At 45.5% G+C, this 27,985-nt stretch overlaps 1 protein-coding gene across 9 annotated transcripts in view; it reads left to right on the top strand.

The window, feature by feature from the left end:
• Positions 1-27,985, top strand: part of Arhgap17 (Rho GTPase activating protein 17) — an 85,339-nt gene that overhangs the window by 35,787 nt on the left and 21,567 nt on the right. For 5 of the 9 annotated variants that reach the window (XR_013089454.2, XR_013089455.2, XM_077106100.1 and 2 more), the window contains exons 3-14: positions 2,970-3,074; positions 8,438-8,511; positions 10,700-10,811; positions 11,021-11,097; positions 12,577-12,630; positions 14,074-14,185; positions 17,545-17,613; positions 17,771-17,852; positions 22,474-22,601; positions 24,211-24,322; positions 24,841-24,922; positions 27,204-27,284. Coding sequence is in view for 5 of the 9 variants with exons in the window: in XM_077106100.1 (XP_076962215.1) it covers positions 2,970-3,074; positions 8,438-8,511; positions 10,700-10,811; positions 11,021-11,097; positions 12,577-12,630; positions 14,074-14,185; positions 17,545-17,613; positions 17,771-17,852; positions 22,474-22,601; positions 24,211-24,322; positions 24,841-24,922; positions 27,204-27,284 (1,088 nt within the window). In the remaining 4 variants the exon portion in view is untranslated. The remainder of the gene's footprint in view (positions 1-2,969; positions 3,075-8,437; positions 8,512-10,699; positions 10,812-11,020; positions 11,098-12,576; positions 12,631-14,073; positions 14,186-17,544; positions 17,614-17,770; positions 17,853-22,473; positions 22,602-24,210; positions 24,323-24,840; positions 24,923-27,203; positions 27,285-27,985) is intronic. The other 4 variants (XR_013089457.2, XR_013089456.2, XM_076840712.2 and 1 more) reach the window with 1 other exon arrangement.

Below are 27,985 nucleotides of genomic sequence, written 5' to 3'. Positions count from 1 at the left end.
AATTAAAGTGTGGATATTATGTACAGATGGAATTTTGTTCTCTCTCTCTCTCTCTCTGTCTCTTTAAAAAAAATTTTTTTTATAGTTGTAGATGGACAGCATGCTTTTATTTGTTTAGTTTTTTATGCAGTGGTAAGGATAGAACCCAGTGCCTCACGCATGCTAGGCAAGCGCTCTGCCACTGAGCTATGGCCCCAGCCCTCTTTTTTTTTTTGGTAGTGGGGATTGAACCTCGGAACACTTAAACACTGAGCCACATCCCCAGACCTTATTTTGTATTATATTTAGAGTCAGGGCGACTTTAGCTAAAACAAAGGCCTTTAGCTAAAACTTAAGGACTTGCTGAGGCTGCCCTCAGCCTCCCAGTTGTTGGAATTACAGGTGTGCTCCACCGTGCCTGGCTCTCACACATTTTTGATACATGATGGATCAGTGGATGCAGAACCCTTGGAAACAGAGGGCCAGTTGATTTTTTTTTTTTGTTTTTTGGTGCTCAGGATTGAACCCAGGGCCTGTGCTCTGCCCCTGAGCTGCATCCCCAGCCCTTTTTATTTGAAGACAAGATCTTGCTAAGTTGCCCAGGCTGGCCTGGAGCTTGTGATACTCTTGCCTCAGCTTCCTGAGTTGCAGGGGGTGCAGATATGCACCACTGCACCCCACTTGTTGGTTTTTCTTCTTTTTCCCCCCCTGTTGTTTGTTTGTAAGGTTTTTTGCTTTGAAGATAGAATCTTTTTTTTTTTTAAATTAGAGGATAGAATTTTGTAAAGACTTATTAAAGAATCATACTCATTATTTCTTTGTTGATTTTCTTTTCATGTTTTAAAATAATTTTGAGACTTTCAGAAATACTGTTTGGGCCATTTAAATGTTAATCAAAGTAGGTTTTCATATTGATATTTTCCCTTCACATCCCACATCAGTCATATGCATCATCTCACTTAGCCCTGAGGTCCTGAGACAGGCAGAGGACTTTGCAGGTCGGCACAGTCCTCATCCTTGTCCCTTTGTGCAGACAGCCACTGGCATCTGAAAGGGTTGCCGGTCTCTAGAAACTCCTGCCCTACTGCACAGGTTCCGAGTCCACATCTGCCGCCACTGCCACAGAGGTCTCTGCACCCTGGGGTCTGCTGTTTTTAATGTGGAGAGTAGAGAGTGGCGGCCAGCGTGAGCTCTGGGTTCGGCCCCAGATGTGTCTCACTGGCGCTGTGTCCTCTTGGTTTTCTTACCTTCCCCTCAGTTTCAACGCCTCTGCGACCAGGGTCTTGGCAGTCTTCACACTGTGGGGTTGTTAGGAGGGTTAGTGAGTTGTGGAAAGTACTGATCATGGACCAGGCAGTGTGACTGCTTGTTCTTACCACCACACCAAGCCACAGAGGTGCGTGTTGCCGGCTTGTGTGCCTGGCGAAACGCCCCTCGGTTTTTTCTTTGATTTCCTACTTCTCTCTTAGATCTCTGTTAGAATAATATGAAGCCTTTTTTTTCCTTTTTTGTTTTGGGGATTGAACCCAGGGATGCTCTACCACCGAGCTACATACCAGATCCCAGCCCTTTTAAATTTTTTATTTTGAGTCAGGGTCTCAATAAATTGCCCAGCCTGGATATGAATTTGCCTCCTGCCTCAGCCTCCCGAGAGCTGGAATGATAGGCGTGGTTAAAGGCTGCCTTTTGTTTTGTTTGTGTGAAGTTGCCCTGCGAGACTATGGATCCCTGGAGGGAGAAGCCAGGGCTGATTTACTGTTATTTTTCTAATACCTGGCACAGGGACTTAGCAGATATGCCTCCGGTTTGTTCATAAATGTCAAGCGAGTGCCTTCTGATCCTGTGACAGACGGCGTGCAGACGCTGGCTGGGAGATGAGTGGACAAAGCAGACAGGGCTCTTGTTTTTGCAGAGTTGGCATTCTAGTGGAAATTGAAATAAAAATGGAATTAAGGAAAGCCATTGTGAGACTTGGGTCTTGGTAATTGGGGCTTAGACCTGAAGCAAAGCTGCTGGTGTTGTGGGGACCTTTGAGAAAGAGGCACAAAATATCTCATGGGGTAAGATATTGTGAGGGAGTCAAGATGTATTCTGCTTTGAATTTGTTGATTTTTCTTTAAAATAGAAAGCATCCCCAAGGGCCTGTGTTCCTTGGTGAGTCATTAGAGTGCACATTTCTGGCATTCCTTCCTGTAAGAAGCCACTCTCTTTGCCATAAACAGCCATCTCCCAGCAGTAGTATTTTGGGAAGCTTCTCACAATGTGTGGGTCCCCAAGTCATGGTTCTTACTGCTGGCCATCTATTCTGTTCTACAGATTCATTCAAAACAAAACCTACTCCAAACCCAATAAGGAATAGTTTTCTGAGCATTGATCAGGAGTCTAAATGGTGGAACATTTGATTTGTCAGTCTGATGTCCTGCGTGTGGAAGGCTCCGTTGCCATGTGCTGGAGATCAGGCTCTGGTTATCCCTGTGACAGCTTTTCCCACTTGGCACTCAGTTTGGGCCTGGACTGGTCATTTGCAATTCTGCTTGGTTGCACTCAGGGCTTTGCTGGTGCATAGCGGGTGAATAGACAGCCACCACTTGTTCTGACAGTAAGGTTGAACTGCAGACAGAGGCCTCCGAAGCCTTCAGTATAAGAGGGTCAGGGTTCTCAACAGGGTGGTTTCACCCTCCTGGAGATATCCCACAATATCTGCAGTCATTTTTGGTAATCACAATTTGGAGAGTGGGTGCTACTGGTGTACTATGGGCAGAGGCCAATGTGCTGCTGAACACACTGTTGGCTCCTGCCAACCTGCAGCTGCCCAGCCCAGAATGTCCACAGTGAGAATCCCGGAGTGTCGAGTGGGAGCCATTTCTACTCAGACACAAGAGCTGCAGGATTTTACTGCAGAATGCTTTTCCTGCCTCCATGCAGACAGGTGGAAGGAGGTGAGTTTGTCTTCAGGCCTTGCAAACAACTCTTTGTTTCTGCCTTGTCAGATCGAGCGGCGTCTGGACACTGTGCGGTCAATGTGTCACCATTCCCATAAGCGGCTCATGGCATGCTTCCAGGGCCAGCATGGCACTGATGCCGAGAGAAGACACGTGAGTATCAGATGTGACCCACAGCAAGGCACCTTTCTTGTCTTTTGGGGTTTATCTTCTCCTGGACTGACTGGTTTTTCCCAAGTAGCATTGGCAGGTTGACTTTGGATGGGTATGTTCTGTCACCCTTTGTTTTGTGACGCTCCCTGGCCATAGCATTGTTTTCTTGCTTAAGACATCACCAGGCTAAAAGCCCAGCTCCCCCTGAATCTCTTCCAAGTGCCTTTAAGGATTTGAACCATTTGTCATTGATAAGAGAATGGACATGTCAGTTGGGAATCCCTGATGGCAAAAATCTGAATGCTACTTAAGTTGACTCAGAAAGGAGAAGTCCAGAAATTGGAATGGGGTTGAGGTGGGCTCACCTTGCATTTCAGTAATCAATACAACCAAAACCTCAGCCTCGTGCTTCTCCCCCACCTTCTTCACACCTGTTTTATCTGAGACAGGCACCTCACAGCTGCAAATTGGCACCAGCACCTTCCTGGGCTTCTTGCTTCTTGTGTGTTCCAGCAGCAGAGAGAAACTCTTCTAGTAGTTTTCTTGGTGGAGTAAGGAAGTGCCTTTTCCCACGCCATTGCCAGATAGAAATTCCTGTCCATTGCATTGATCTTTGTCAAGCCACATTCCCTAGTTACCGTAGGCAGGGGTGAGGCTGGCTGAGGGGAGGGAGGCACTGGTTGACCTAAACTGGTTGGGCCAGCCCTGGAGCCTGGGCTGTATCTACTTTCTGCTCACAGGCTTTATTGAGGCTGAAAAAATCCCTAAGAAAAACCAGGGTACTGTCACAGAGAGGAAGGGTGGCCTCTGGGAGAGCCATCTGCTGTCCACTGCTGCATGCCTTTGTTCAGAGCATTCGGGACCTCTGCGCCACAGTAGACCCAGCAGTGTGTATTCACCTAGCATTTCTGTCTTTGTGTTCAGGCTCCTGACTTACAAGCATCCTTATGAGTTGGGTCACATTCAAGTGACAGTTCACTGGGAAGCTAGGATTTGCTATGTTTTGTTTGTCATTGGATTTCTCAAAAGGAAGAATAGTTATACAGATATCTATCACCCTTCTTTTATATTTCCTCCAGATATTTGTAATACACCTTGACACCAGGGTTATCCCTCCCTTCCACAATAGTTAGAATTATGCAATTTTGTCTAGTAAGAGTGGATGTTTGACTGGCGAGGTGCACACTGTAATCCCAGTGGCTAGGGAGGCTGAGGCAGGAGGATCTTGAGTTCAAAGCCAGCCTCAGCAAAAGCAAGGCACTAAGCAACTCAGTGAGACCCTGTCTCTAAATAAAACACAAAATAAGGCTGGGGGTGTGGCTCAGTGGTCTAGTACTTGAGTTCAATCCTTGGCACCAAAAAAAAAAAGACGTTTGCACATGGCCTGTGGTCCAGAAATGCTTGCTGCCCATCTGCCCCTGAGCCAGCCCCGATGCTCGCCCACTGCCTGCTGCTCCTGGTTCTCTTGCCTCAGCAGCTGCTGTGTCTAGCTATTTACTGTTGCCTTCTCAGGTGCTTCTCCCTGCTCTCCAAGTCACATTCTTTGGGCCACCTCTGTTTTTGTGGGTTCTAGCTAGTGGGTTTACTTTTCAGTCATTGTCAAACAAGCAGAAAATCCCAGCCCTAGACTCTATCTGTTAGCACACACAACCAATTCTTCGCCATGTGCTGATGCTCTTGAGCCTGTTAGTACATACAACTGTGGGGCTACTGCATGTTCCCTTTTATGCCACCTCTACCCTCCACAGCTGCCTGACTCACAGGCCCTTGATTCTCCCTGTGGATACCTTTTAGATTCCTCACTTCTGCTCCTACCTCTGCCCTGATGCAAGACCTGATGAACCACTGCCGGGGCTGTTGGGTCACCTCCTGCGCTGTTTCCTACCTCTGATTTCCTTCCTTTCCATTCTGTCTCCAACCTGATTGCCAGAGTCAGTTGCCTAGTACACAAATCAAATGTGTCATCCTCCTGCCTAAAAGCAAATTTTAGCTTAGTGGGCCTTTAGCTTAGGGACCAGAAACAGCCCTGGGTATATTTGGAAATGTGTTGAGTCAGTGTGCATTGCCATAGGACTGGGGACACTGTTGGCATCTGGAGGCTGGGAATCAAGATGCTAAATGTTCTCTAGTGCCTGGTGAAGTAATTCCATGTGGCCAGTGCCCCTCAGTGCTGTGGTTCCCATTGCTTTGGACAAAGTCCACGCTCTGTAGCATGTCTTAAACCTTTATAATCTGATCCCATTTTGCCTTATCAGCTCCTTTGTCCCGTTTTCTCTCATTCTCATTTTTCTCTCATTGTAGTCCCCAAAGATGTCGCCATCCTTCACAGTTTATGTCCTGTTGTTCCTATTGTCTGCTTCAAGTTGCTGCCCAACTGTCATATACATTCATTAAAAATAAACAAAATGGCTGGGGTTATAGCTCAGTCGGTAGAGCTAGCCTCGCATGTATGAGGTTCTGGGTTCAATCCCCAGCACCAAAACACACACACACACACACACACACACACACATATAAAAATGGGACTGAGGTTGTGGCTCAGTGGTAGAGTGCTCGCCTAGTACATGCAAGGCCCTGGGTTCGGTCCTCAGCACCACATAAAAATAAATAAATAAAATAAAGGTATAAAAATAATTTATCAAATATCTTCTATGTATGAGTTCTAGAGAGATGAATAAAATGTAAGTGTTCACAGCCTGGGGGGGTAGATACATGCAAATGGGTAATCGGGGCCAAGTGTGGGCACCAGAGGAGGAGGGGCAGTTGGGTAGGCTTCCTGGAGGAGGTCCTGCCTGGGCTGGGAAAGGGGGAGCTTATTGGCAGTGGTGGGCATTTCCAGGAAGCAGGAGCAGAGATGCCTGGCCCTCATTTCTGAAACCTACTGCATTAACTTTCCTCTTTTCATCCTGAAACAAAGGTCAAAGACAGGGCTCAGAGTGGAGGGAAGAGGAATCCCCATGACAATGGTGAGAGAAGATGGTGACCACAGAGATCATGCAGTAGAGGAAAGTCACAGCAGTCTCTGGAAAACTCAGTGGGGTCTCCCAAAAGCCCTGCCAGGAGCTCCCTTGAGTGTGAAGAGGGGTGGAGCTGGTGGCTTTCTCTGCCTGAGCCTTCTTAACATGGTCCAGCTTATGTTGTGGGTCACAGGAGACCTGAATTAATTAATTCTTTCTTTTTTTCCTTTTATTTGTTTTTCTTAGATATACATGGCAGGAGACTGTATTTGACATATCCTACATACACAGCGTATCCCTTATTCTAATAAGGATCCTATTCTTATGGTTGTACGTGATGTGAAGTCACACTGGTCGTGTATTCACATGTGAACATAGGAAAGCGATGTCCCATTCATTCCACTATCTTTCCTACTCCCATTCCCCGCTTCCCTTAGAATTATTTTTGTTATTTGTAATTTTCATACATTTTACAAATTGAGACTTAAGAGATTTTACGTTCTTCCCTGGTGGTAGCTACTCACCCCTAGGAAGCCTGAGGCCTTCTGTGGAGTTGAGTGTTGGTGGGCGACACCTTCGCTATCGAGTGTACATATCCAGCAGAATCTCCTCACTCACGTACTCCAGGAAGCAGGACTGTGGCTTTGTGGTCAGGGCATGGAAGCCACAGACTACTTACAGACTGGCATCTTGAATTATGAAAAAAATCCCACAGACTTATGGAGTTCCAGAGTTGGAGAAAGTGTATTTTTTTTTTATTATTACATTTATCTTATAGTTGACTGCCTTTTGAAAAACTAGAACATAGGAATTGTCCTCTACTATTCTCATATCTTTCAAGTCCAAGATTGGGGAGCCAAGAGCAGCCTCCTCATGGGGCAGAAGGAATCCATTGTTTATTTTTTAGAAAATAACTCGGAGGGAAGGGAGATGGGTAGATATGTTTATTGTTATTTGTTTTTTCTTTTTAAAAAATATTTATTTTTTAGTTTTAGGTGAATACAATATCTTTATTTTAATTTTATGTGGTGCTGAGGATCAGTGCCTCACACGTGCTAGGCGAGTGCTCTACCACTTGACCCACAACCTAGCCCTTATTGTTATTTATTCTTAAATTTCAATTTATTACTTCGAATATGTTGTGCAGTTGCATAATCAGACCACAGAATATTCAAAAGAACATAAAATGAAGTGTCTGCCACCCTGTCCCCTAGGCACACTGTGCTATCCTCCAGAGTCACCAGCATTAGCAGTCTTTTGGCTAATCTTCCAGGGCTATCCTCTGTGCCACCAGCTGGTGTGTGCACAAGTATATCAGAGGGAGTCCTTCAGAGGCAGAAGTCAAGTGATGCGCTGAATGAACCCTGTGTCTTGGGCACGAGTGCCCTTTCTGCTTGGAAGGCACAGTGACCCGTGGTGCTGCACGTTGAAGTGCCTTCTCTTAGCAGGTGATAGTGTTGCACCCTGCCCACCTGCTGCTTTTTTGGCCTCTCCTGCCAGTGTTCTGAGATAAGCCACCAGCCAGCAGTGAAGACTGGGCTCAGGAACTGGGCTCAGGCCATGGTCACAGAGGTGTGGCTCTCCCTCCCCACTGCAAAGTGCCACTTAATCTTTCTGGGTTTTTGAGTTCTTTTCATTATAGAGGTCAGGTGTTCCTGTGGTCATTGCTGGCTAAGAAAACAAACCACTAATAGGAAAATGATTTGCTTTGTGCTTAAAAACATTTCCATGCTTTGTTTTGAATATTTAGCTGGCTTACTTTTAGATATTTAACTATCACTAAATTTTAGGATTATAGCCAAATTAAGACCCAGTTTAAGAATGTTATAGCACAAATTTTTGAAATTGACCATTTCATGCATTACTCGTGATGAGCATTTGAAGAATAAGGGCTGGGTATGGAGCACAATACAGACTGAACATCCCTTAACCAAAATCCAAAATGCTCTGTAATCTGAAGTTGCAGATTTCATAGCATTTTAGATATTAGATTTTTGGATTAGGGATGTCAACCAGAAAGTCTACACAAATATTCCAAAACCCCAAACGCTTGTCATCCCAGGCATTTCAGATGAGAGCTACTCAACCTACATGCATTTGATTAACTGGTGATAGTAATGGCAGCCACAAGAAATAATAGCTGCTAATGTTTTACTTAATGTTTACAAGTACTCCCTGTGCACCAGCCACTTGATGTTGAATATCTGCTTGGTTGACAGACGGCCCCTAACTTAGGCACAGAGGTGACACGACACAAGTGAGGTCTGTGAGACCAGAGCTGGCGCCCGCTGCCTCTTACTCATGCAGTGTGCCTGGAGGGAGAGATCAATAGCCAGTGACTGAAGCAGATCATTAAGCAGGGGCATCAAATAATAATGAAAAAACATGCTGTTTTCTTTCTTCCAGAAAAAACTCCCTCTGACAGCTCTCGCCCAGAATATGCAAGAAGCATCCACTCAGCTGGAAGACTCTCTCCTGGGGTAAGAGTCGGCTGCTTTCAGAGAGAGCGGCTGTTGGGTCAGGGAGAAGCGTGGGCTGGTGGTGTTCCAGAACCACCTGTGGGCGGGTGAGGGGCCATGAGCATGGTGGCGTGGCTCATCCGCCAGGAGAAGGCCTCGGCCTTGTAGGAGAAAGTGGGTCTGAGCCTCTCGGTTGCTGGAGAATCTTTTCCTGGGTGTCAGGCTGGAGTGGTGGTAGAGCCACTAGCATAAATAGCTGATGGGGGCTGAGGATATGCCTCAGCAGTAGAGCAAACTGCCCAGTAGGAGGGAGGCCCTGGGTCCACAGCACTGCCAAAAACAAAAAACAAAAAACAAACAAAACAAAAAACTCACCAGTGACAGGGCCGTGTTTATTCCCCTAAGCCTGGGGTATGAACAACTGGCTCCCTTCCCTGTTCCAGGTGTCAACTTAAACTCTCTCAGTGCCTTTCAATGCTGAAGAGTTACTTCCTTTAAGGGTGGTCACCAAAATGTCAGTGGTGGGTGTTTCAAAATAGTGTATTTTCTGAACTAGTTAGATTTTCCTTGGTTGTTTCATCTTAAAACTTTATGTCTGACTTATCTTTCTTTTTTTTTTTTAAATACTTTTTTATTTTTAACAGACACATAATTACGCATGTTTATGGGGTACAGTGTGGCATTTGAATACATGTACAGTGTGTGCCGATCGTATCTGTCACCTCAAACAGGTGTCATTTCTTTGTGTTGGGAACATTTAAAACCCTCTCTACTAGCTCTTTTTAATTTTTTTTTTTTTTTTTTTTTTTGTAGTTGTAGGTGGACATCATGCCTTTATTTTATTTGTTTCTTTTTATGTGGTGCTGAGGATTGAACCCAGTGCCTCACACGTGCTAGGCAGGCGCCCTGGCCCTGAGCCCCAGCCTCAGCCCTGTTCTGGCTCTTTTGAAATGTACAACCATTTGCCAGCCATAGCTGCCCACTGCATCCTAGGACACAGGACACAGGCGTCACCCCCCTGCCCAGCTGCCCTCCTGTGCCTGGCAGCCATCCCCCTTCTCCCTCCTCCCCCAGGGGCTGTGTTTTGGTCACAGGGGGCTTGTGTCACATAGTGAGTCTGGCAGGGGCAGTCTGGGTTGTGCCGTGTGCGCCTTCCCCCACTGCCCTCCAGTCTGCCCTCTGTTGTAGCAGGGCCCTGCCTCTACTGCCATGGTCTTTGGGCTTCACTGCCCTAGCTCTGTTGCTCCCGCTCTGCGCCTTCTCTTGTCCTGTCTGTACTTCCACATTTGAGAGCACTGGCCCTGGGAGGATGGCATGTGCCCACCCCTGCTCCCTCAGGCTTGAATGTGTCTCTATGTTGTGCTCCTTTTATCCTCTTGCCATTGTCCTCACACCAGAGTGCCAGCCCTGTGCTGAGTGTGTTCCCAAAGAATAGCTCATTTAATCCCCCAAACAACCTGGGAGGTAGGTAACATGAATGCTCCCACTTTACAGATGTGAACCTTGGCCAACAGAGAGGGTAAGAACATTGCCAGAAACCACACAGAAAAATAGCAAAGCCTGTGTTCAAACTCAGGCAGCTTAATATGACACCATGGCTACCTCACAGCAGGCTGCACACTTTCTGGTGCCAAAAGAACCTACAGGGAGCTGGAGGGGTAGGGTAAAAAGGAAAGGAGAGAAGGGGACCAGCGACAGTGAAGTTGCATCATTTGCATGTGCACATATGACAGCAGCTGTGTGTTCACAGGAGAACAGCAAATGTGAGGCTCATGTGACTGGCCCTTCCGTGTTGGCCAGCTACCTCATCTGCACCGAAGAATCAGCCTTTGCATTAATTCTGAGGAAACGCCACTAAGGCTACACTCAGTAGCAGACGTGAAACTATGGTGTACTTTATGTCTCCTTTAGAAGACTTCCAGGGTAACTTGAGAACACTTTGATTTTCCACCTGACATGAGAACCTAGTTCTTCAGTTGCAACCTCACAATTCACACTCCCACCTCCCCCCAGCGCAGGGTCCACACCCGAGATAATCATTTTCATTTTAAAACACAAATCTGTAGACGCACGTTTTTAGGGGAAACTCTGAATTTATAATATTTTAAGGGCTGTTGGGCAGCTCTTTGCTGTGATCCTGCCACATGGCAAGCAGAGTGGCGGCCACAGCTTAACTGGTGCTGGCCTGTTGGCTGTCTTGTCTCTGAAGGAAGATGCTGGAGACCTGCGGAGACGCTGAGCACCAGCTGGCTCTGGAGCTCTCTCAGCATGAGGTCCTCATTGAGAAGGAGATCGTGGACCCTCTCTATGGCATAGCAGAGGTGGGTGCTTGTGCCCTGGACACAGAACCGAGGCTGTCACGGGCTGGGGGGTGAGCGCATCCCATGTCTGTAGTGTTAATAGAGATCAGCAGCTCTTTTTGGAAATGAGAGAGTAAACTGAGGTTGCAAAATTTTTTGCCTAAGAGAAAACATTTGTAAATAAATTAAAAATCCAAAGTGCACCTCATTTGATATGTTCTTCCCTCTAGGTGGAGATTCCCAACATCCAGAAACAGAGGAAACAGCTGGCTAAATTGGTGTTGGACTGGGACTCTGTCCGAGCCAGGTAAGGTGAAGTTGTCAAGGTGGCCACTAATGCAATACTATTATGTCACCTCCCTAGAGTCACTCACCCCACCGTGGACAAGAGAAAGACTACTAGTAGAACAAGATGGCTCTGTTGTGAATCACAGCTAGGGCCGTTGCCCCAGTCACAGCCTGCCTACCCTCCTCCGGGTCTCATTCTCCCAGCATGGCGGAGGGGTGTTGTTAGAACATTCTGTCCTTACGAGCCACAGTGAAAGGAAACAGAAAATAAGCAAAGTTAAGTAAATGTATTTAGCAAGGAGGAGGGGGCTGCCATTCTAAGAACATAGCTCTTGGAATTGTGGAGTATAAAATAAACAGGTCCCGCCAAGTCACAAACTTTGTGTACCTATAATTACCCTTCATGATCAAGAAATGCTGCCCTCGGGAAGCAGGGTCTCATGTAACCCAAGTAACTAAATTCACAGGACTGTGACCTATGAGTTGATGTCTGCAGTGGAGCGCGAGGTGGTCCCTGGCAGGACTGCCTCCACCATCTGCTCTTGATGGTATTTGTATCAGTGATTGGCAGGCTTTCTTCTTGGGCATATGAGAACTGGAAATAGGGAGACAACCACCAGCAGATGAGGCCATTCTCAAATTTCATTACAATGGCTGACAAACTTCTTCCATAAAGGGCCAGACAGTAAATATTTTTGCGACCCTGATGTCCTCTGTATAACCCCATAACTCTGCTGTTGTAGCATAAAAGCAGCCATGGGCTGCGTGTAGCTCAGTGGCAGAGCACTTGCAGAAGGCCCTGGGTTCTATTCCTAGCACTGCAAAAAATAAATTAAAAGCAGACATGGACAGTGCATAAATGAATGATTTTGGCTGTAAATCAGGTGACCATGCTGACCCCCTGCTTCATCAGATCTTTCCGCCTTCCTTGCAGTTCTGTGAAGGACATGTGATCAGTTTTGTTTGGCAGGAACATGGGGATCAGCTACCATTGGAGTGCTTCTGAGCCAGGGGCTTTGTCTGCAGAGTTGGGAGCGGTTGTGACGACTCTTCATTCCCTTATTTCTCAGATGCCACTAGATGTATCACTGGTTTAAAATCCCCTGGTTTTGGGAAAAAAGCAGCCCAGAACATGAAATGTACAAACCAGTTATTAAAAAGCCTCATTTAAATGACAAAAGGTCCGTGTGGGCATTCTTGTAGGATGAAGATAGTCATAGTGCAGTAGTCAACTACAAGGGTCACTTACCGGGTACTTGCCATGTGCTGAGCATCAGTACATTGGCTCAAATCTCCTCCAATACTGTTCATTTGCTTTGTTTTCAGCAATCAATTGTGCAGACATCGTGCTGGACACTAAATGCAGAGGTCCCTCTATGCGAGCTGGGGAGGAAACAGGGCCTGGGGCCAATGTGACATCCCCTAATTTTAAGAAGAGACTTGTTTTACAGACAAGGGACTTGTATACTTCATCTGTCTGACTTTCTTCATGACTTAGAATAAATGGCAGAGTAGGATTCGGACAGCACCGTCTGCCATCTCCTTGTCATGGGTATGTGTGTCATTAGAATTCTGTGTGACAGGACTGCAACAGAGAGTACAGGCTGCTATGTTGTGCATTTTTGCTCAAGAGAAGGAAGAATGTTCTAATGAGTAATTAAATAAGGCTGTGATTAAACAATGCTCCCACACTGGAGTTGGTTGAGCAATATTATAGATGTCCTACCTGCTGGAAATTATACATCTCAAGTATGTGTATCCCAGAGAGGATTTCAAGGCTGATTCTTTTTTTAAAAAAAATAACTTTATTTATTTTATGTGTTGCTGAGGATTGAACCCAGTGCTTCACACTGCTAGCAAATGTTCTGCCACTGAGCCACACCCCTGCCCTCAATGCTAATTCTTGATCTTATTCACTCTGTTAACCAAAGTAGGTGTTGGAGACATGGAAACAGTTGAATGTTTCTTCTTTACTTTTACTTACTTTTCCCTATAGGAAAATGATAAGAACTAATGGTGAGCAGGAGTCCATTGTATGCACACCTGTGTTTGATTTCTCCTTCCCTCCTCACAACAGTTCTGCAAGGCAGACAGTGCTCATCATCTCAGTCTTACTGAGGAGGCCCCTGAGGCCGAGAGTGGCTAGGTTACTAACGAGGTCATAGGTGGTTCAGTTGGGGGAGCCACATGGTAGACTCTGAAGCCCACGTATTTCTGAAACAGCATCGCCAGTGTTGCCTTGGCAGCCTTGCCGAGCCTTTTGGTGTACCGCATCAGCAGTGTGAAGTGGACACAAGTTGTTTTGGGGGCAATACAACAGTCTGGGAAGTTTGAGGAGTTGCTAGTGTGGGTCTTCGTGCTGCAGCTATATAATATCTGTGTTCAGATTTGAAGTGTTAGAACTTTACGTAGCAGCAGATGTATTCCTATACAAACAGAAGGTCAAAGCACATTTGAAAACCCTGGTCTTTGATTATTCTTCTTCACCTGTCCCCCTGCTGTTACTGTATGTGTTTCTAATGCCCCCATAACTTTATTATTGAAAGGTAGTTCTGGTAAGAGCCAGAATGAAAAATAATCCCAGGTCAAGATATTAGGAGAATGCATCATAAGCAGTCCTCAAGAGTAGGATTTGGTTCCCAGGGGCACAGGGAACATTCTAGATCAAAGCAGGAGAGCAAGAGGTGCTCTGTAGCAGGGATTCCACAACTGGGCACTACAGGAAAGACAACCCACAGATGGCTTTCCAGCACAGGGGTTTGTGTGAGCAGGTGTCTTGGGTTATGCTCAAAGCAAACTTCAGCCCCAGCAGTAGGGGAATCCTGGCATGGAGGAAGCTACTGTCTGCTAAACTCAAGAGAAGCAGCCATCCTGGGTGCTGATCAGACCCCAGGTACAGTCAGTGTGGGGGAAGGCTTGCTCTCCTTAGGTCCTGACCCTGCAAGGTTGAGTATGTATAGCTAGTTCTCAGATTGTCTACCCCTTTGTTTTGCAGGTGGAACCAAGCTCACAAATCTTCAGGAACCAACTTTCAGGGGCTTCCATCAAAAATAGATACCTTAAAGGAAGAGATGGATGAAGCTGGAAATAAAGTAGAACAGTGCAAGGTATAAGAATTCCCTAATAAATATAACACATGCGTCAATTTTTTTTTTTTTGGCAAATGATGAATAAAAGCCAAATATTGCAAATTATTTAATGTTTTAAATAACTTCCATCAGAATATTCTGAATGATATTAAAAGTAGTTTTATATTCTTTATTTTTCAAGACTATACTATTTTATAATCAAAATAAAACATTATTTAAAAGTATTCAAGTGGGGTATATTTAAAAACTTGACTAAGCTTATTTAAAATAAAGATCACAGTTTTAAACAAAATCATTGCAAGACATTACATAAAGTTACAATAATTAAAGCTATATAATAGAGCTGGGGATGTGGCTCAAGTGGTAGCGTGCTTGCCTGGCATGCGTGCGGCCCAGGTTCGATCCTCAGCACCACATACAAACAAAGATGTTGTGACCGCCGAAAACTAAAAAAATAAATATTAAAAAAATTCTCTCTCTCTCTCTCTCTCTCTAAAAAAATACTATATAATAGGTATAAAAATATATCAGTAAAATTGTATAGGTTTACTAGAACAGGTGTTATAAGATTTAGCCAAATGCAGTGGTACATGCTTATAATCCCAGTGATGTAGTAAATTGGGGCAGGAGGAACTCAAGTCCAAGGCCAGTCTTGGCAACTTAGACCCTGTTTCAAAATGAAAAAGGACGGGGGTGTAGCTCAGTAGTAAAGTGCCCCTGGATTCAATCCCTAAGCCAAAAAAATACCAAAAATTTTTTAAAATTAAAAACAAAACAAAACAAGTTCCAAATTAATTAGTTGGTTAAGTGATCTTATTCTCTATGCATCTATCAATGTGTATATATATATGTGTGTTTGTGTGTGTTTATTCCAAATACTATTCAAAATGGTAAAAAACTGGTCTTCAGTGAATTTGAGAATTCAAATTGAGATTGAGAATGAGTGTCCTAGAGAGTATTTATTACCAATTCAGGTCTTTTTTAGGGAGGGGGGGTACTAGAATTGAACCTAGGGGTGCTTCACCACTGAGCTACGTCCCCAGCCCTTTTATTTTTCTGAGACAGGGTCTCACTAAGTTGCTTAGGGCCTTACTAAGTTGCTGGCCTTGAACTCAAAATCCTGCCTCAGCCTCCCAAGTTGCTAGAACCATAGGCATGCACCACTGCACCTGGCTCAGATCTTTTTTTTTTTTTTAATATTTATTTTTTAGTTTTCGGTGGACACAACATCTTTATTTTATTTTTATGTGGTGCTGAGGATCGAACCCAGCGCCCCATGCACACCAGGCAAGTGTGGTACCGCTTGAGCCACATCCCCAGCCCGCTCAGATCTTTTTTTTTTTTTAATTTTTTTTTAATATTTATTTTTCAGTTTTCGGTGGACACAACATCTTTATTTTTAATGTGGTGCTGAGGATCGAACCCAGCGCCTCGTGCATGCCAGGCGAGCGCTTTACCGCTTGAGCCACATCCCCAGCCCCTCAGATCTATTTTTAATCAAACTTTTTCAGTTTGGAATTTCCTGGGCCGTAAATATAGTAAGTTCAAACTTTAATCCCTCATAAAAGCAGGTATGTTTTTGAAATTTCAAGGACTTTGTGTTTCTTTCCTAGATTCAGAGCCCAATACAAAATACTTAAAGTTCGCTAAGATTTCCATGTGCTGATGAGTAATTTGTTTTGACCTCCCTCTGTTGAGGGTAATTCTTTGGGAATCTTACCTTTGTGCGAAATAGTGTCTGCACTGCTTCCTTGCTCACCATGCCTCAGGCTTCATTTTTGCTGACCCCATGTGACAGCCAGGTCCACACACCTTGGCCACTGTGGTGGCACAGATCAATCCAGTCATTTCCAGCTTCCCTTCATGCCATTCATGCTGAGCTTTCTGACTTTTTGTTTCTTTTTTTTCCTTCTCTTTTTTTTGGGGGGGCGTGGCATGGTGGGGAAGGTGGTTATGCTGCGGACTCAGGAAATGTACTCTCTTGCTTTCCCAATTATTCTGAAAGGATGTTACATACAACTGGAATTTCCAGGTTTATCATGAATGAAAGGGTCTTCACATTAATTTGCACAATTTCATGTCAAAAATAGAAGGCGCTATGGCTGTAACTCAGTGGTAGAGTGCTTGTTTGGCTTGTGTGAGGCACTGGGTTCGATTCTCAGCACCACATGAAAATAAATAAATAAAGACATGGTGTCCATAAATAGAAGGCAGGACATTTTTAAAAGTTCAAAACAAACAAGGTAGGGGTGTGTGTGTGTGTGTGTGTGTGTGTATTTTCCAATGTATGTTTTTCTATGTGTAGGTAGAATTCCTATACACATGTGTATATACACATATAAGATTAGGAATGTATATCCAATGGCTTGATTAATAAATCATTTAATTTTACATAAGTAATTATTTTATAATAAATAATTACTTCAAATATTGAAAATATTGAAAAGTATAAAACAGTAAACAGTGAGGAGTGAAGTCTTTCTTCCACCTTTCTCCTTCCTCTGCCTATCAGAAGAAAACTGCTCTTTCTAATATTTGTTTTTTATTCCAGTTTTTTTTTTTCATTTTTTTTTTTATGGTGCTGGCGATTGAACCCAGGGCCTTGTGCATGCAAGGTGAGCATTCTACCAACTTAGCTACATCCCCAGCCCTCTAGGTTTTTTGTTGTGGTGGTGGTTTTCAGGACTGGGGGCTAAGTTCCAGCCTTATGAATGCTAGGCAAGTGCTTTTCCACTGAGCTGCATCCTAGAATTTTATTTTGAGACAAGGTTTTACTAAGTTGCCTAGGCTGCCTCAAACTTGAGATCCTCCTGCCCTAGCCTCCCAAGTAGGTAGGATTACTAGGGTTACCACCATGTCTGACCTTCCAGACATACAGCAATAAAAATATACTTTTTCTTCTCCCTTTTTTTGAGGGGATAGGGGGATGCTGGTGATTGAACCCAGGGACACTTAACCAGTCCCTTGTATATTTTATTTTGAGATGGGGTCTCGTCAAGTTGCTAAGGCCTTGCTTAGTTGCTGAGATTGGCCCCAAACTTGCGACCCTGAGTCAGCCTCCCAGATTGCAAGGATCACGGGCATGCACCGCGGCACCTGACTGTCCCCGTCTTCTTTTTCCTCAGCTGGTAACAGGCCCTGAGCGGTGCTGTGTGCCTTTGCTTCCTGACAGCACCTGAACAGCATGCTCTGGAGCTCGCGGCACAGCAGCCCTTCATGTGTTCTTGCTGTCCCCATGTGTGCTTGTACAGTTAGCTGAAGACTTCAACCTGTGCCTCTCTTCATTACCTTTTAGTCTGAGAACTCACAGAGACTCTCCTCAGTTACCATTTTCTTTCACTTCTTTTCAATGACAGATCTTCTCTTTTCTTACTTAGGATCAACTTGCAGCAGACATGTACAACTTCATGGCCAAGGAAGGGGAGTTCGGCAAATTCTTTGTTACGGTAAGCACCTCCCATTGACAAGGTATTAACCTGTTGTAAAAAATTGAGTCATCTTAGCTATTTTGCAAAAGAGTTTGTTTTTAGTTTGCTCAGCCATTGTGTTGTGTCCATCCAACGCTAACGTGACTTTTGTTTTTGAATGTGGGTCTGTTCTCAGTTATTAGAAGCCCAAGCAGATTACCATAGAAAAGCATTAGCAGTCTTAGAAAAGGCCCTTCCCGAAATGCGAGCCCATCAAGGTAATGTAACTGCGTGTGGCGATGCCTCCTCCTGCCTCTGCCCCTTCTGCCTTTCTTCTTCTTTGCCCTGACTCCTTTGCATGCATTCCTTTGGATTTAGCCCCTCTGCTAGGAGGGTATATGTCCCAGCATAATTCCATCTTTCTTGCAGCATTCTCTAATTCCTTCCAAACCCAAATTAACATACTAATGGAACATTTGCTATTCTTCTGAAACCTTCATTCAGTTGAAGGTAAAACTGGCCCCTTTGGGGAGTGTGCATATGTTTTTCTGTCTTCTGTTGGCTTGAATAATTCTAGCATCTAATTATGCTTTTCCATATCACTCATTTGTTGGGCTTAATTCTGGCCCTGTGACTCAAAGAGCATCCATTCTAGGGAAACTTTATTTCAGATTTTCCAGGAGAGAATATTATGAGCCGGTCTTCAATGCTACCTCATTGATCACTCAGTGTGATGAATCACCAGATCCCAACCGCTCTTTTCAAACCCTCTCTGTCTTTTCTCTTGTTCATATTAGCACTAATATTTTGCTGAATTATTCAAGCAAATGGCGGATATATGCCCAGATCATGCGTGGTTTGACCTTTCCCCTGATGTATTTAAGCTTTTACAGCTTTGACTCTACCTCTCTTACTTACCATCAGGGTGTCTGCCAGCAGACAGAAACAGAAGCCGTTGAGGCAGCAATTGCTCTGTTGTGTTTGGGTCTTGTACTCAGAAGTCATCCTTTGTTTTCCATGAGAACATTGGCTCCAGGACCCCTTTCAGAGACCCAAATCCTTAAGTGAAATGGTGTAATATTTGCACATAACCTACCTACATTCTCCCCTAAACTCCAAATAATCTCTGAATTACTTGTAATACACATTACAATGTAATCACTGAAAAAATAGTTGTCACACTATATTATTTAGGAATAATAGCAAGAAAATAAAGTCTATACATGCTTAGTTCAGAGCAGGGATCCGTGTACACACACACACACACACACACACACACACACACACACACACTCCGGTTGTCAATCTGTAGTTGGTTGAGCCTGTAGATGGAGAACCCATGTACACAGAGGCTGACGGTTTTGATTATGATGTAGACCTGATGTGTGGAGTCTTGGTTCTCCCTGCAGAATCCTCAGTTTTGAGCGGAAAGGGGATCAGGCCAGGTGCTGAATATGGTGACCACATAGTTGTGCAAGAATGTGAGCAAGAGTGTGGGTGCTCTGTGGGTGAGCGCATAGGCACCCTCAAGGAAGCCGTGTCATTTCCACTGAACTTCAGGAGGTTACAACAGGTCCTGGTTGTGAGTCTGGAAGTTTTTAGATGATAGAATTAGAAGATTCTCTGTCTTGACTGGTAGGGCTTCAGCAGTCTCTGGTTCTGGTTCTGTGTGTCTGTTCTTCACAGGACAAGTTACCCTCATTTTCTTAAATCATCTAATTTTCCAGTTTGTGGACGATGGTACTGAGTCACTGCGACATTCAGGCTTCTGAGGGACAGACTCTTACCGGGCAGACTCGAGACCCAAGAGCATGTGTTTATGAGATAGCCACTGTGGGTTGGGCCCTGCCTGGGGCACAGTAGCAGACTCCATCATTCAGCCTTTGAGAGGCTGAAGTTCTTGCTATAGGAAGATCATGTAACTTGACCCCAACTCCCCATGCCCCTGGGGACCATTCAGTGCTCTGACAGTTATGGGGACATGCCTGTCCTGACAGGGCACCCTGTTATTCTTGGCCTCCTTCCTTCCTCTGTAGGCCATTTGACTCCTCTCCCCTAGCCACCCGTGTTCTCACCCCCTTCCCGCCCCTAGCCCTTTGCTCTCTGGATTCTACCCCACTCCGCTGTTAAAAAAAAAAAAAAAATTATAATTCCCAAGGGACCTTTTGGCAGATACTGACATTTGACATGCCCTGGGCGTCTCTTCCTTGTTAAAATTTCTTTCTTCCTGCCCCTTGATTGTCTGCTTTCATTGGTGGGACTCTGTTTCTTTACTTGTGTTCCCATCCGAGGTCAGCCTGGCTGGGGTCTGTCCTTGCTCCAGGGCTCTTCTCCCTGTCCACTTGCCCTTTTCCCTGGGAATCCCCTCCTCTGCATCTTAAATTTCTGTTCCTCTGATACAGCTTCCCTTCAGCTCAGGGATCTGACTCCAGCTATGGTTGTCCCCTCCGTGTCCCCTCAGTGCTACCTTCTCCAGACCATCCAGCTCTGAAGCCTTGGTGCCACTCCCCTTCCTCTTACCTGTCTCCTGGGCTTCGTCCATTTCACCCTGTGCTCTGCCTTCCTCTGTGTCCCCACGGCCCTCTGTCCCCCCTGCTTTGTACTCTCCTTGGTGGGAGCTTTGGGACAAGTTGTGTCTCCAGACTCACGGTCCTTGGTCTTTCTCAGCCTGTTGCCCTCCCCAAGATGTGCTTGCCTGCTCTTGATCAGTTAATTCCGCCATCTTCTGGGGCCTTTCCAAGCTTGCTCACTCTGAGAAGCCTTCTCTGACCACCAAAGCCAGCAGTGAACGCTTTGTCTCCTGAATTGTTCTCGTGTTGATGATCTCCACCAGAAGTCACAAATAACTGCATCTCATTAAAAATAAATTATTTTTTAATTAGTTGCCATTATGTAAAAACCAGATGCCTTTGTGCAGCAGTTCTGATTGTTGCCTTCTTTTGGAGGCTTAGAAGGCCTGGTGCTACTGGGTCTGCTGCCCTGCCCAGAGACATTGGTCTGGCCCCAGGAGTGGCTGCTGCCGCCCTTGCAGACCATGGCTGTTCAGCCTGGTTCACGCACCTGGGCGGCCTGTGTGGTCCCTGTAGACACTGTGTTTTCGACTCTTGTCTATACCATTGACCTGCCATGACTTAGCAAACTGTCATGTCTTGTTAGTGACTGTTACACGTTTCCATGTATGTCTTGTATTATCTTCACAATTCGATTGCTCTCATGCTGGGGGGGAGTCCCTGACAACTTGGGTGTCCACTATAGTGCCTGGCACGTAGTAGGCCTATTGTTTGAAAGGGTAGCACTTGTGCTGGAGTTTGCTGTGGGAGTTGTCTCTAGGGCCATGTTCTCACTTGCACCCACTGCCCACATTACACCAGGGTGAGGGGTGGGGCATGCTCTGTTCAGTGTTTACTAGAAAGTTCTAGCTGATGACGGGAGCATGCCCACTTCTCAGCATCTTGGGGTTAGGCATGTGGTGGAGATGATGGCTGGTGTCATGTGCAGAAGTCCCCTGATGATTCTGGTGTATCCCCCAGGAGAGGGCTCATGTGGCCATTCTCAGAATCATTTCTTCAGATAAAAGGGACAGAGTACCCAGCAGAGATCTGAGTGTCATAGAGCTCTGTCTTCTGGGAAGGGTCAGCCCCCCAGAGGCTTTTTCTGTTAGAATTTCCCCTGGGGCTGGAGTGGGGCCAGGCCAGAGGTGAAGGGCTCCTGCAGTTCTGAGGGTGGCAAGTGGCTGGCTCTTGGCCTCTCCTGCCCTCGCCTCTTCTCTTCCGTCTGTCCCCACTTGCTCTTCCCGTTAGTTTTTGACTGTCATGAGCTCTCAGGCCCGTGGACTTGGTTTTCTTCCTTCCCCTGTCCCTCCATGAGGTAGGTGAAGGTGTAAGAGAACGCACTAGAGTCAGTCGTTGCCTTCTTCAAACCAGCCTTCTACAGCAGAGTGACTGGGGGTGCCACTGGGGGTGCTGAGCAGGGTGGACAGAACCAAGTGCTTCTCTGAGCGTTTTCCACCAGTCGGCTTTCCCCCAGACCTCTGTGTGTTTCCCAGACAGCTCTAGATCTCGGCCGTTCCCACAGGCAGGCAGGCCACGCCAGCCAAATCCTTCTTACTCTCATTCAGCATATCCATTTTATGAATTCTTCTTTCTGTTTGACTGCCTTATTGTATGTATTTCTGCTAAGCTGCTCAAATCTGTTGTGGAATGAAGCAGGCATATGACCTGACAGTACCTGAAGTCCTGCTGGGTGCCGTCACGGTAGCCTGGCTGCGCTGCTTGGGAGCCACAGATGGTGTAGTCTTTCTACTCTGAATGCCTTGGACCTGCCTGGGAATGTGGCGTTCTGAAGCCCTGCCTGTTGTGGAGATGTCCTATTTGACACAAGTTCGCCTGACCATCTCCAGTCGAGTGAAAGAAGCACTTGACTCATGTTTGACATTTTAAGAAATGGTTTTCGTTTTTCACATTCAATGAGTCTATTTCTTCTCCTCTAGCTGGGAGGCCAGTGCTGCTCTGCATGGCTAGAATAAGTTTCTTTTCAGTGAAAACAGTATGTTCAGATGCATCCTCTGTTTTCAGGCAAGGCCACCAGCCACTGTGTGTTGACATCACGTGGTACAGGTGCAGGGGCACTGTGGTCGCTCCTGCTGGGCAGCTAAGCTTGTCCTTGGTGTTGTGTGTGTGTGCACTCAGGGCTTCTGTTCCACAAGGGACTGCCCTAGCTTGGCACACAGTCTGTGCTGTGGTAAATGGTAAATAACAAAAGCAGATAGCACAAGTGCTTCCCTCTTTCCCAGAGCCCCAGCTACCATTCTGTTAGAAGATCCTCTTTGGGGTTTTGGGGAGAACATGATGGTGATGCATGGGGTCGCCAGATGTCTTACTGACCTGTTTGCTGCTCTAGATAAGTGGGCAGAAAAGCCAGCCTTTGGGACGCCTTTGGAAGAGCACTTGAAGCGGAGTGGGCGTGAGATCGCGCTTCCCATCGAAGCCTGTGTCATGCTGCTCCTGGAGACGGGCATGAAGGAGGAGGTGAGGGTGCCTGGTTGCATGCCAGGTCTCTGTGCTCCCTCTTCTGCTCAGAGCACGATGCCACCCCTGCCCCACCACTTTTCTTACACAACCACTGCTGGGATTGTATGGAATGGTGTTTTCAAATTTTTGTCACCATGACCTACATTTTAGATTGAGACCCTATATATCGAACCTGTTATATATATTAAGTGAAGCACATTTCACAGAACAATTTTTATTTTTTCTGTTTCTTATATACTCTATTTTCTGTCCTGTTTGTTTCATTGTAAACTGTTCATTAATTGGCAGTCATGGATTCCATGATGCATGAATGGATCAGAACTCCCATGAGCTTTAGTTTTTTTAAAGTAAGCGCCTATAGCAAGAATCTCACATCTGTATAGTGCTATACAATTCGCAGGGGAGCAGCTCTTGGGGATTGATCTTAGGGGCACACAGTCACGCAGCCACATCCCCAGCCCTATTTTGTATTTTTTTATTTAGAAACAGGGTCTCTGTGAGTTAGTTAGCACCTCACTTTTGCTGAGGCTGGCTTTGAACTTGTGATCCTCCTGTCTCAGTCTCCCAAGCTGCTGGGATTACAGGTGTGTACCACTGCACCCGACTATGCAATGTTTTTTTGAAGAGAGTACATTTATGTATTTTATGGCATCATTACAAAAAAATAAAATAAAAATCCCTAGGAACCCAGCAGGTAGTTCTCACTCCTTTCCCTGTGTAGGTAGGGATGTCAGCACACAGGGAGTTCCCGTCTGGGCAGAGCCAGAGGCAAAATACAAGTCTTTTTTTTTTTTCCCCTTTAAAAACACTTATTGATATATAACAAACATATAGAAAAGTGTGCATTATTGTGGGTGAGCAGCTTGGTGAGTTTTCACAGAATAAACTGACTGATGCACTCAGCACCCAGATCAAGGCCACTTGTTTACTTCTCACAGCGCAACCTCAACTTTGAGTGCCTAAGCCTGGTGCTTCTCATCTGAGGCCAGCTCTGGTCTCCAGGAGCCATTTGCAAGCTCTAGAGACATTTTTGGTGATTATCTGGCATGGGGAGGGCTGTGGTTGAACCTGCCACAGTGCCCAGGACAGCTCACAGGAAAGAGTCATCAGGAGCACCGAGGCTGGACCCTGCCCTGTCTTCTAACTCCTGTAACCCTCGTGCGCCCACCTCTCTTGGTTGATGCTTTATGTGTTTTTCTCCTTTTCCAAAGTCACATTTAGGGCAGAGAAAGTGAATAGCAGTATTTCTTAACAGTTTTTCTTGAGATGTCAATTTAAAAAAAAAAAAAAAAACTTCCTAAATTGGTCGGCATTGTGGAAGCATAAATCTTGAGGAAGTCAAAGAGCTTCCAGACGGAGTTCTTACAGGTGCAGGTGTTTAGTGAGGAGGAGGCAAGAGCAGGCATCGGAGGGAAACCAGCTCCCTTCTGCTGTCGCCGAGTCCTGGGTGTGCCCTCGGCCTCTCCACCTCCAGGGCCCTGTGAGGCCATGCTGTGGCTGCTCAGAGGTGGCGGTGGCGGTGGTTGAAGCTCCATTGGCCATGCTGCTGTCCTTGGCTGTCACTCACAACCTGCATTTCATGCTCGAAATTTGTCTTTGTCTTTAGGGCCTTTTCCGAATCGGGGCTGGAGCCTCCAAGTTAAAGAAGCTGAAAGCCGCTTTGGATTGTTCTACTTCTCACCTGGACGAGTTCTACTCAGACCCCCATGCTGTAGCAGGTGAGCGCCAAAGAGGGTCTGCAGATCCAGCTGCCCTCCAGGTGGTGGAGGTCAGCACTTAGGACTCCAGTTTCAATTAGAGGTTGAAGTGACAAAACGATAAAATGTCATTCTGATAAAATTCCCTGATGTGTGATGTAACATACAACTCTTCTCCTTTTTATTGTTTATTGTTGTGTGTGCCCCCCCCACCATTAAACAGAGGTAAAGGGAGCTTATGTATGATGTGGATATGTTTAGACATACTCGTGTTCCCTCTTTCACCCTACAATCCACATCTACCTGGCTGTTAGAGGGTGGTGTTAACGCTCATCTTATTTTCTCCTGATCTCTCAATATGTTTTTGCAAGGGACTGAATGCCTTTTGTGAACATGTCATTCCCTAACCCTGCTATCAAATTATGGTTTGTCTTGTGCACCTTGGAAGATCGTAATTGAGATATTTTCAATTTGCAAAACGATATGCCCAGAGAGATTTCTGGCCTTGCCTTGCTTACTCAGAATGTGAACGCTTTCAGGTGCTTTGAAGTCCTACCTGCGGGAATTGCCTGAACCTCTGATGACTTTTAATCTGTATGAGGAGTGGACACAAGTGGCAAGGTAAGTTTAAAGAAAACAAAGGTTGTAAGTCATTTCCCCCCAGGTATTATAACATTAAAATAGTAAGCTTGTTAAGTCATGTGTCCCAGTTCTGTTTATATTAGAGAAAGACTATTGAGTGTTACTGTTATTACTACAGGAAAGTCACAGCTTAGGCATTGGTTTATGTTTGGGAGACTTACATGGTTGAAGATATTGATTTTATCTACATTGATGAACTGGCTGATTTCAAATCCCCTTTCTATTGAAGAAAGCCCTGTAACTGGGGCCAGGTATCACAGGTGACTGAGTGGCAGTTGTGCCTGTCAAGCTGCCTACAGGTTCAGCTGTGCAACCATGTAATAGGGACATTATTAGCACCAATTAATGTTCACTGAGTGTTTACCAGGTGCCCAGGACTGTCCTCACTTTACACCTAGTACCTCCTGGAATCCTTATTTAGCATCATTAAAGGCTGATGTTATTGCTGTCCTCATTTTACAGACAGAGGGACTGGGGCTTGGGAAGGAGTAGGGCCAGGTAGTAGCAAGTTATTGGCAGACTGCTGACCCAGACCTGCTGACCCAAAGGCTGTTCTGTGTCCCTTCCCCTTCACCCCAGCTTCACCGTCTTCAGCAATCATTGATCCTAAGCAGGATCAGCCTTATTTAGAGCATCGCAACAGCTTCTCCTCACCCAGCTAGCCATCTCCACAGTGCTTTCCCCTCAGGGTTCTGGCTCATTTCCTAACCTAAGGGCCTAAGTCCTCACCATTTAAGGGAAGAGGAGCAAATCTTACCTCCATTGCTGTCCCCTTCCCCCATCTGTAGACACAGTCACTGTTCCTGTCATGCAAGCTGTTATGACCGTAAGCCATTTGTTCTCATCCGTTACATTTGGGTAGACTGTGAGTCCATCCTGTGTCTCTTCATCCAGATCTGTGTATTTGAGCTTTTCTCTGTAATTGTGAAATGAGAGACTTTACCCTAGCGGATGGTGAGGTTTTTAAGTTTAGAGAAGTTTTAAAGTTCTTGAACTTGTCAAATCTTTGGAACCCAGCCTGGGCCTGGCCTGCAGCTGAATTAAATGAACCCAACAGTCAGTGCCAGGTGGGGACAGAGGTGCGGTTTCTTTTACTGGGTGGCCTCTTTAAATCATCTTAATATCATTTCTATTCTAAGACTTCAAAACTCTTTGGGGAATAACTCTGTGAAAGAGGTGTCTGTCTTGCTGTATCAACTCTTGTAGTTGAGAACTGCCAACATGGCCTCCATTCTGGTGGCTCCTGTACTGGGATCTGAGGTATTCAACCTCTTTCCTGTGACTCACCAGAAAGTGTGGTCAGCTGCTAGCACTCTCTTTCCTAGTGTGCAGAATTGACTTGCTCCAGGGCTCTGCTCCATCCCCTTTTGGTCTCTGGAAGTTTGTGTTTAGAACAGTGTAGTGCAAGAGCTATTGTAACTGCTTCCCAGCAGAATGGGTTTCTTGGCTTAGAGCCTTGAAGCAGGTTAGTGATCAAGAAATATCCAGAAGTCTGGGTGCCTGGGCACTTGGCGACTGATCTGTGGCCAAGCTGCACATGGATAAGGAAATGTGGACTCATAAAACCACCTACAAATCTACACATTGCCTAGACGGAATCTTCGGATGTCTTGTCTCCTGGTGCCAAGTGTTGGTCTCAGGGCTTTAGCAAGGCTATTCCCTTGAGGCCTTGAAACCATTCAGCAGAATCGACACTCTTATCCTGTTTTGCAGACCAGGAGTCTTGAGTCTTGGTGAGGTTGACTTCCTGCGCTAAATAGGGAGATAGTTGGTATTTAACTTTGTCTGCTGTTTTGCAGCTATGGAAGACAGTGACAGGCACTGCACAGTTGATGTAGTGTTTACTCAGCTTCCCGTCACTGTGACAGAACCTTGAAAGAATCAGCTTAAAGCAGGAAAGGCTGATTTGGTCACAGTTTCAGAGGTTCCAGTCCACGGTCGCTTAGCCTGTTGTCTTTGGGCCTGTGGTGGAGGAAGCCTGTTCACCTCATGGCTCCAGGGAAGCTGAGAGAGAGATGGGAAGGGACTGGGGTCTCAGTAGCTCCCTTAGGGACATGTCCCCAGTGACCCAGCTTCCTCCAGCTAGGCCCTGCCTCTTAAAGCTTCCCACACCTCCCAGCAAGGCCCAGGGCTGACAACCAAGCCAGTAACACCTGGGCCTCTGGGGGACACTTCAGGTCCAATCTACAGCAGCATGTGAATATAAGTGTCAGTAATATGTGTTCTAATAAATTCTTATACATAAAAATTTGTTTATCAGTGTGCAGGATCAGGACAAAAAACTTCAAGATTTATGGAGAACATGTCAGAAGTTGCCACCACAGAATTTTGTTAATTTTAGGTATGTATGATTGGCATTCTATAAATCAAGTCTTCATGCTGCAGTGGTCCCGGAGTGAAGATGAGTTTAATCCCTGCAGAGAGGCCATTTAACTCAAGTGTACTTGGCCCATTAAAAAGTTTTGGGGAGGAAAGTGGGGCTGCTGGGAGTTGATGGACATTTTATGATGCATGTGATTTAGTATTAGCACGTCTGGCGCTAATAGGTAAGCTCTCTTGTCATTTTGCTACTGCAGATATTGCAAAATAATTCTTGTGAAAAGTCTGGGCAACTGTGAGTTCGGTTTGGAGTCTAATTTTATCCAGTATGTAAACTGCAAAGTTTAAGGATACTGATATGTTCTGTAATGTCTTTCATATATAAATAGAGCACAAATCACCCTACTGTGGAGAGTATATATTACTTTGTTAAATGGTTGTGTTTTTAAGAAAGTTTACCATGGGATAAACCTCAGGAATTTAAGCACTGTTTTTCCTTTTGACTTACTTAATATGTAACTTTGAAGGAGCATAGAACCAAAGGGGAGAGGTGGCTCTGGGAAAGAAACTAATTTAAAACACAAGGAATTTTTCTAACATGACTTATTTAAAGACGGGCGATATGCCCAGGATATTACCTGACTTGAATTTAGTCTTGGTCTCTATTGTTAAACTAAACTAATTCTTTCCTTTTAATACCTTACGTCTGAACCTTGCCTCATT

The sequence above is a fragment of the Callospermophilus lateralis genome, chromosome 19 (assembly GCF_048772815.1).
Source record: "Callospermophilus lateralis isolate mCalLat2 chromosome 19, mCalLat2.hap1, whole genome shotgun sequence".
NCBI classification, from domain to species: domain Eukaryota; kingdom Metazoa; phylum Chordata; class Mammalia; order Rodentia; family Sciuridae; genus Callospermophilus; species Callospermophilus lateralis.
This window is presented reverse-complemented; position numbering and strand designations above follow the sequence as displayed.